The sequence below is a fragment of the Astatotilapia calliptera genome, chromosome 7, assembly GCF_964374335.1.
Source record: "Astatotilapia calliptera chromosome 7, fAstCal68.1, whole genome shotgun sequence".
Lineage (NCBI taxonomy): Eukaryota > Metazoa > Chordata > Actinopteri > Cichliformes > Cichlidae > Astatotilapia > Astatotilapia calliptera.
Window position 1 is genome coordinate 44789749 of NC_137428.1, and position 9794 is coordinate 44799542.

At 36.1% G+C, this 9794-nt stretch overlaps 1 protein-coding gene across 1 annotated transcript; it reads right to left on the reverse strand.

Annotated features, from left to right (window-relative positions):
• Positions 1 to 986: 986 nt before the first annotated feature.
• Positions 987 to 3683, reverse strand: LOC145429873 (uncharacterized). Its single transcript, XM_080304015.1, has 4 exons — positions 3348 to 3683; positions 2417 to 2488; positions 1730 to 1831; positions 987 to 1556 (listed from the first exon to the last, which is right to left on the reverse strand). The coding sequence occupies exons 2-4, from the start codon at positions 2447 to 2449 to the stop codon at positions 1251 to 1253; spliced, it is 441 nt and encodes a 146-aa protein (XP_080160141.1). The 5' UTR covers positions 2450 to 2488; positions 3348 to 3683; the 3' UTR covers positions 987 to 1250.
• Between the last annotated feature and the right edge of the window lie 6111 nt (positions 3684 to 9794).

Sequence of the window (9794 nt, forward strand, 5' to 3'; positions counted from 1 at the left end):
TGACACTTGAAATAATTAAGTAGATTTTAATTTCAAAAGATTTATGTAAAATGTAGAGAAAATGTTAATTAAATTCAAATAGAAAACAAAAGTAGATATTAATAGAATTAAACTGTAAATATGTGTTGGATTTAGGGTCAAAATCTCAAACTGAAGGTTGAAATTGCCCAACTTTACCAAAAAAAATAATTGATATGAAATAAGTCTCTGAGAAAAATTACTTTGAATTTACTAACTATCTGGCAAAGGTTTAGTAAAAACTTCCTAAAATATCCATTACAAAGAAATGAAATCTTCTTGTTTTTTCAGTAAAACTCAAATTGGATTCAATAATTTTCCAAATAAACCTTAAAAATAATGACTGAATAATAAGAGAAAATGAAATGAATTTTACTTATTTTCTGAGTAAAATGAATCAATTTCACAAAGAAAACATCAAAACAGTAATTTGTTTTATTGTGGAAAATAAAACACAGTAATTTATAATATAACATTTTTCTGCTCGTATACACTGAATTCTCATCAACAATCTCCTGATCTCCTAAATACATTCCTCTGCTGTAAATTTGTTTTAGTGTCATAAACAGTTTATCACACAGCTTTGTGTACAGAGCAACAGCAACATAAACTGCATGAATGTAAACCAGTTTTGTAAAAAAGAAATTAATCTTTAGACTGTAATATCAACATGAACCTGAAATTTGAATATCTTACCGTTTCCTTTATCTCTGTTACTTATTTATGATTGACTAACAAAAACTTTAGTTTGTCAATCTTTTGTTAAATTGAATCACTCAATATAACTGTAGAACAAAGGTTTTTCACTCATGTACATGGAATATCAATAATGTAAATCAACCTTTTATCCCAATTTGGATGTTTAACCTGAGAAAATCTAAGACACATGTAAGTAACATTTCTACAGCTACAGGACTGCACTTCTGTTAAATTTTAAAGTTGTTTTAAACCAATATTTTATAGTAACATACACTATAAACAAAGAAAAGCTTCACTAGTGATTCCTCCAATTTGCTGCCTTTCAAACAGAATATTCCTAAGAAACTTGTAGGTAATAAAAAACAAAATTAAAATGAAGAGCACAAATACAGCCTGACACATTGCAGGTCATTTGGGTAAGATATGAATAAGATGAAATTAACTTAAAAACTGAAAAGATAGCTGCATCTAACAAAGACAAACCAAAGGTTTTCAGTGAGCTTACTTCCCTTTCATTCTTTCAGAGTCCTCGTTTAAGCCAATAACTTGTTCTTGAGGCTGTTCACTTTTGGTGAGAGCTTAGCACAATCCAGTTCAAGGAAAAGTTTCTGGAATACTTCCAAGGTGTATTTTAGCTCTTTGGGATAGGCAAGATCGACTGCATATGTCAATCCAACCAGCATTGCGCATGCTCTTGGAAAATTAGCCAGAGCAGGCATAACTCTCACACCCTCCAGCACAATGCCAATGTCATCCTCCTCAGATCCAACAGCCTTGATTTTGTAGATTTTCATCCTCTGTTCAGAAAGATCTTGTGACACACCATCCTCATCAGCATCCTGAAACAACAAACACATGGGTTTTCTGACTGTAGTTGCACACATGAAATATTTCCTGGACACATCCTGTAGCTGAATGACAAATAAAACATGATAATGCCTCAAATTATTTGAAACTTGACAAACACATATGAATAACAAAAACAGAATAATGTTTCTACTTCAACACTTACACTGTACTCTTTGATCAGTTGATCAATGGACTCCCCAAGGTACACCATCAAGCACTGAATAACCAGATTTCTGGTTATGTTATTGCTAGGATTGCTTGGTGACTGAAAATGAGCAAGAATTCCAAAAATTACCATCAGATAAGTGACCATTTATTAAGACAAAACTGTGAGAATTGGCAGTATTAAAAAAAACTGTTAAATATCAAATTATCATCACATGGAGCATTATGTGCGATAATTAGCTGATGTTAATGCACATGCCTGGGTGCTGACAGTCAACACAAAGGTATTGTCAACATGCTTGACAGGTTCAATCTTTAAATGTGATGTGTCGTTTTAGTAAATTACATTAATTTAGTCATTTAGTTTTTTTATCTAATTTAGTTTATGTTCGTCAGAAAGGGTTTTTCCTTCTTGGGACAAAACAAAAACCCAGCAATACCTGTACTTGTGTTTTTTTGTTTGTTTTTTGTTTGTTTGTTTTTACTAAGAATAGACATGTATTTAAAATACAATTAAAACATGAAACCCATAATTGTGTTGTTAATTATATCAGTGACGTCCTGGCGTCCTCTTGCACTGACAAAAACATGCAAACAAATTAGTGGAGCTGTGCACCATGCAAATGAAATTTGACAAAAAAATTCTTTAAATAAAATTCCAAGCTGAAATGTCTGTGGAAAATACCTTGGCTATGATAGCCTGCAACTTCAATCCCATGCTGATCAGGTGAATTTAAGTTGAGGGATCTTCCATTACCTGAAAGGAAAGCAACATTATCATTTTTGACGTTTAGTCAGCTGTGTAAAAACCGAGGAGGAACCCACCCGGGGGATTAATAAAGTTTTATTTTATCTAATCTAATCTAATAACTTTAATCTCAGCCAAACCGATTTACTCACGAACAAATAAAACACTGAAAAAAACCAAACAATAACATTTTTAGGTTGTCTAAGTGACTTATACATTACGTTTAAACTGAGTAGCGAAACCCCGCGGTGATCTGAAAATGATGTGCCGGGAGTTGTGCCGTTCTCAGCGGCTTCAGTGACCCTCGAGCTCCCGGCTTGCTATCGAGCTGGTGGGTAGCAGATGCTCCGAAAACGTCGAAGCACTTTTGCAAACATGCGATATCTTGATAAACCGAGCAGATATTTGATGTTTACACAGCTACTGTTAAAAGTTTATTTTGTGACCCAGAAAGATTACTAAGAGTAATTTTAAAACTTAGTAGCGGCCGCCATTATTGGAAACTGGAGTTCGAAAAACTGACTGTGGCTGACAAAATCACTCACAACTGACCGCAAAACCTTTTCATGAACTTTTAAACGTGGATGAAAGACGTTAAAACTCATCGGAATATACCGTTGATATTTTTTAATACGGTAAAACATGTGGTTAGTTAAAGCTGTTCAGTAACACAGTCGTGAAGGCTTGGAAAGTGACCTTGTGCTAGCAGTCCACTAACTTCCATTTGTGTAAAAATACGATACTATCATTACAGTGATGATTATTAATAAAATTTCGACGTATCATACTGTTTAAAACCTTTACTCAAAACCGATATACGTTATTGTTTAAACCGTGTCTTATATTTGAACAAATTAAGAAGTCTTACCTCTGACAAAATGGAGACGTCCACTCATGAAGCGCGTGTGTCCTGCACGTGGCACAAAGGATTATGGGCGGAAGTGTACAATGATTAAAATGAAAATGCTTTCATCAGTTAAATCTATTAGATTTCTTAAATTTTTTTAGTACTCAAACATTTTTTTTTAAATCTACTCAACAAACCATTGCTGAATTTACCCCAAACAAAACTGTGTAAATTTAAATAACTGAACATCTCAAAATTGTTGAATTTTGCTTAGATTTGATTAAAACTACTCATACACGTTTTTACTGAGTAATAATTACTATTACTCTCCTATTAGATTCTAATTAACCCCAATCACAGTTTTTACAGTGTATATTTTGACAGTTAAGTTAACCCTTTAAGACCTACCATAGAACCAAGTCCGCCAGAGCTTACTTTATATTTCTACATGCTGTAGTGCCATTTTTGGGAGCATTTCAAGTTGCTATACATCAATACAACTGTTATAGCCCGAATTTTAATAATATTTATGCATTAAATCCATAGTAACCACATAAATTGCAAAAAAGTGCAATAAACTACAGAAAAATTGAAAATCGTTTTTGTTTTTTTTACATATATTTCTAATTAGAGAAATTTAAGAGGTTTATCCCTCAAAACTTTAAATACAAAAAAGTTGCAAAAAATAGTTTACAACCACAGGAAATTTATTTTGAGTGTCTTCATAGTTTTATTTTTGAGATACACCAATTTTTATATACTGCAGAAAAACGAAAAACAATCCTATGATGCAAATTTGCAAAGAAAACACCATGTGCATCAAAATAAACTATTTCCAGCAGTGCAATTTGAGTTCTAAGCATCCCAGCAACTATTCAGAAAAGCATAAAGTCAAACATGACTGGGACACCAGTTTAGGCTTTTAAGGCCTAAAAGTAAAAAACTACATTTTCCGCGAAAATGATGTCACTTCCGGTTTTGGGCAGGTAATGGCGTTTCCTTCAGTTATTGAATATGAAGCTTCACAGAGAGGTGATGGATAGAGTCGTCTATATTGGCATATCTGTCAGAGCAGCCATGCCCCTAATTTAATATCCACAGAACTATCCCATCTCCAAAGTTAAGAGAGGTAAAATTAGCTACAGCTCTATAACAACTATGAAACAAAGGATTTAAATTCAAATTCTGATGTGTTTCATGTTTATCCCAGCAAATCACTGTCATCTCAGACATGGTCATATGGCATTATAACAGGAACCAAACTATCCAAACGTCCTCTTAACAGGAAAAAACAAAAAACCTGGCTCAGTACCTTTCAGTCTGGACTGAAAACTGTTTGCCCATAGTCAGAGACCCAGGTTTTATCACCTGCAACGATCATTCACAAAAGGTTAAAATTGCACAGTGCACAGCATAACTGGTTAGTTCTCTCAAAGTCTCTTTCTATCTAAAATTACCAGTGGTTCTGCAGTATCTGTGCAAGTGTGAAATGCAAGAGAAGATTAACTTGAATGAGAGATCAGCAAAATTCAAATAAAGCTATGAAACTATTAGCATCTAATGCATCCACAGAAATGTTGACAACAGGTATTTCTAGCCGTAATAAGTTGGACTCATGAGAAATGAGCAGATGTTAAAGAACTCTGACAATGATCAGATAATTATGACCAGACAACTGAGTTAGAGCATCTTTTAGTTTCTTTTAGTTCTGCCTGTGTAAAGTCCGTGTTTTCTTAGTCTGCGTCTTTGTGTATTGTTTCCTGTTTTATTTTGAAGGGTTATGTCTTATGTCAGTGTGTCTAACTTCACTCCCCCTGTCTCGTTAGCCCTAATCTCTCCCAGCTGTCTCCCTCCTGTTTCCCTTTCCCTGATTACTCCTCTGTGTATATAAGCCCTGTGTTTTCCTTTGCTCTCTGTTGCATTGTACCCTCATATTTGCCTGTGTGTGCATGTTGCCAGTGGTTCATTGTCAGTTCATGTTTTGTTTCATCACCAGCAATAATGCTGAGGTTTTTTGAGTTGCAATTCAGTGTCCGAGTCCTGCATTTAGATCCTCATCTCCGCCTGCCCGCACACAGAGCCCTGACAGTAGGAGGAAGCCAAGACACCAAAACCTTACCAGAAAAGGTCATAATTGGCTCCTCTGTGTATATTTTTGAGGCTCAGTTTTCTCTGTCGACCCTCCTGCTCTGGATCAAGTGACATCTGTATTCACCGTCTCAGCACTGTGTTAAACAGCAGGGTTTTGCTGACTACTTCTCTTTTTTTCTGAAGTGAAGATATTTTTCTGTCTCTGAATATTCCTCTGCCTCCCGTTGAGCTTCTCCTCTCAAATTGCTGTTTTCATCTCTTTAAGACATCAGTGAATTTCTCTCCTTCACCTCAGATTCATGCTGTGCCAGTTTGCTGTGTGGAGACAAGCACTCAGTAGAGTTCAGTGAGCACAGAGGAGAACGCTTTTTTGTTTTTTTTTTCTTTTTCCAGTATTTACTATATCTCAGCAGCTTGAGAAAGGTATTTAAAAGAGTATGTAGCATATAGGGGGAAAAAAAGCTTGGGTGATTTGGTGGGTGAAGGGGGACTTTTTTGTCTCTCCTGAGCCCACCTTCCTTGTGGTCTTTTTAAAAATAAATTTTTTTTTATTTTCCAAGGCAACATATTTGTTCCCCAGGTTTTTCCACTTCTTTCTATATTTCCTCAGATTCATTTTAACGTTTTTGGAATCTAATTGTGTGCATCAGTCCTTGTGTCGCACTATGTTTTTTTTATTCCTTATACTAAGGTGATACGTTTTATTCACTAACTGATAAAATCAAAAACTGCAGTCTTTGCTACTGATTTTCTTATAACCTTATTATTTCTCAATTTTTTCCTAGTTTTCTCTTCTTACACATACATTTTTTAATCTAATGATCTTTCCAGAATCTCCTGGTTTTCTCTGATAATGTGGTTTTAATTCTGGTTTGAAAAAATGTGTTTTATTCGTAGAGTTTAATTTAACTTACTGAACATTTATCGGTATTCTTAAAGGTTTGATTTAGGGTCATGTGTACAATTTATATAGTCATCTGTTATTTTTAGTGTTTTCCCTATTTTCTTCTTTCCCCAGCTAATAGAAATATATTGACACTTACTGAATATGTTTTATCCTCCACACTTCTCCATTGTACTTCCCCCTCTAACCGTTCATCACTTGCAGCATTTGACCTCCGACCTCTTCATGGAGTCAAACATCTTCATTAACTCAAATTACAATGGAAGTGGAAATTGATCAGTAGTATTGGTTTTTCCAGATGAACTGTGGGAATATTGATCTCTACACATTAGATCAGCTGTAAAAACACAGATGGGACAACATAGTGGCAAACTCTGTTGAACTTTAAAAAAAAAAGCTCAATAGATAGTCAATAGATTATCTCTCCTGGTTGCATCGATCATTATTTAAATTGATGTAATGATGTTAACCTTTTTGGGGGTGGGGGCTCAGAAAATAAACCTAGAAGATTTGGTGTTGTTTGGAATGTTGGTTATGACTGTAGATCATAATCATGCTTGGATTATTAAGTAACAGACCCCTTGGCACAAATGTTTAATGAACCTTAGCCAACTTATTTTAAGGATCAAACTTTCTTCAGTAATCAGACATATTGTACAGGAATGCATCCATACACTTACACAGAACAGACCATAACTTAATAAATACATTTTTTCTCAGTTGCTTTGGTGCATTTCTCACAACAGAATTGATCTCTGCACCACTACTAAGGCTCTTCTCAAAACAATTAGTGCAAACTGCAAAACATGGTGGATAACTTGCAAAAGTGAGTCACTTCATCAAAAAGAAAAGTCATTAGTTCAAAATAAGTAGTCAATGCTTCAAAAGCAAGTCCCTTAATCAAAACAGATAATATATTCATCAAAAGCAAGTACTTATATCAAAGTGTCAGGGCTGTCACAATTACAAGTCATTACACCAGCACCTTTGGTCACAAAATCAAATGGTTTGAACATGTTCTCATTGTGACGGATTTCTTTGTAGGTGCTCCCCAATGACATGTCAAGTCTGGACAGCATCCATGGCATGTTGAAAACCATAAATTGTAAAGGAAAATCAAGACACTTCATATGCACTCTTGATAATATTTAATTGAAACTGTTCACAGCATTGTGCAACTGGGGAAATACAGCAAATCAAACATTTTACAGCAAACATAAACTCACTTAGACAGTAAACCTTACTGCAGTAGTTATGAAACAAAACCCTGAAAAACAGACACTGCTGCATATCAATCATTGATATCTAGACGCTCCCGTCTGTCTGCCCACATATTTGCATCAACATCACAGCGAATGACAGCTCTATCGATGCATCGGGGAAAGTATCTTCTGGAGTGTCGAATCCACCCTCTGCAGGACTCTGCTGTGATGTCATCACAAGCTGCATCCATAGCTGCTAGCAGGGTCATTTGGGTATGTGGATGCCTGTCATATACCTTCCACCTCCAGGAAGAGAAAAACTCCTCAATTGGATTTAGGAATGGACTGTAAGGAGGAAGAAATTCCATAAGTATCCTGTCGTGTGCTGCAAACCACTGCCTGACTACAGCAGAGTGATGGAAGCTAACATTATCCCAAACCACTACATACATTGTCCGATTGTCACCAGGATCATCCCTTTCATTTTGTGGGATTAGGTCCCTATAAAGAGCGTCCAGAAAAGCCAACAGGTGTTGTGTATTGTATGCACCAATACGAGGAATATGGGTGTGGACGCCATTTTCTGAGATTGCTGCACACATTGTAATATTTCCTCCTCGTTGGCCTGGGACATCAGTGGTGGCTCTTTCTCCAATGTGATTTCGTCCACGCCGTCTGCCTTTTGCGAGATTGAATCCCGCTTCATCAAGATATACAAACGTGTGCAGGTGTTCCCTGGCTTCCAATTCCAGGATACGCTATACAAAGGATGAGAATGAAAAAGTCTGTAATGGTGCATTTGGCACAACAGATTGTACAGTTTGAATTGTAAATAGGATTACAGTAACATGCATAAATGTAAGTGCAGTACATGGCCTAAACTTTTACAGTAAACAGAGGTACATATGCAAACATGTTTTACCTGTACATACTGGTGACGGAGCTCCTTCACTCGATCACGGTTCCGTTCAAATGGTACTTTGTACAATTGCTTCATGGACATTTCATTCCGTCTGAGGACTCTGTCTATGGTGGAAATTGATATTGACTGAATATTTCCGAAGATGGTGTCATCTTCTACGACAGTTCTTTGCATTTCTCTCAGTCTCAAAGCGTTGTTTGCAGCCACCATTGCACAAATTCTTTCCTCTTGCTGCGGAGTCAAAAGTGGACCTCTTCCACCTCTTCTAGGTTGTCTGGCAGTCCTTTTTAAGATGCAGATGACAACACAAACATAAATAAGCGCAAACATGCTTACAGTAATTGTTACAGGACTATCATTCAAAACTCCTTTCTTTACAGCATGGGCCAAGTCTGCGCTTCAGTTACAGTACGTCTATATGTAAAGATCTATAAGGTCATGTCCTAATGCAAGTCTCCTGTATGACTATGAAAGTACAGAGCAAATTAGTTTGTGCTGAATAATTACATTACAGTATGCTCACCTGTTTCCCCGACGAAATGTCTGAATAATAGAACTTACAGTAGTTCTCCCAACATTTGGCTGCACCCTTCGACCAGCCTCGGCCATTGTGAGGCCATGGTTTATCACATGATCCACAAGTGTTGCCCTGATTTCGTCAGGAACGTGTCCATGTGGTTGGCCTCTTCTTACCCGGTTTTGTCCTCGTCCTCCACCGATTCTCACCCCTCTTCCACAAGGCTGACATTCCATGTTCTGCAGTTTTGTAGATTCAGTATGCACCTCATGCCAATCCTGTCTGTTGGTTTACATTATATATATACTTGTAGAGTAGGGGATACTGTAACGCGATTCATCTGTGACTGGGTAGAAGAGGCTTTTCATTGGTTGCAAGTAAGAGTAACACACACCAATTTTCATTAGTGTGAGATAAGGTTCACCTGAGAAAAGTAATTTATGGAGATTTTCATGGAAACTATTAAAAATAGGGTTTTCAAAATGGGTGTACAAATTGTTTGACAAGATGTTCAACAATTTTGAGTGCACTGACACAAGCAATGAAATGAAGACTATTAGTTGTAAGGACAATGACTATTAAGCCGGTACAAGTATAAATAATTGTGACATTCATGATAAAAGCAAGGAGATAGTGATGAATAGCAAGTCAAAAGTAACCATTCTTTAGATATTTGTACTTACTCAACTGCTTCATGTCCAAAGGCATTTGCCTTGTGCAAAGTTTAATTCTGTTGTGAGAAATGCACCAAAGCAACTGAGAAAAACTAAAAAAAGAGAAAAGTAGCCATAACAGTAACATTTCACTAAAACCTCTGAAGTACATTATTTAA

Bases quoted from the DNA above. Each gene is read 5' to 3' on its own strand.
- LOC145429873 (XM_080304015.1), bottom strand. From the start codon at position 2,449: ATGGGATTGAAGTTGCAGGCTATCATAGCCAAG. The intron at 1,832-2,416 runs GTATTTTCCACA...GCTCATTTTCAG, and splicing joins TGCAGGCTATCATAGCCAAG to TCACCAAGCAATCCTAGCAA. The intron at 1,557-1,729 runs GTAAGTGTTGAA...TTGTTGTTTCAG, and splicing joins AACTGATCAAAGAGTACAGT to GATGCTGATGAGGATGGTGT.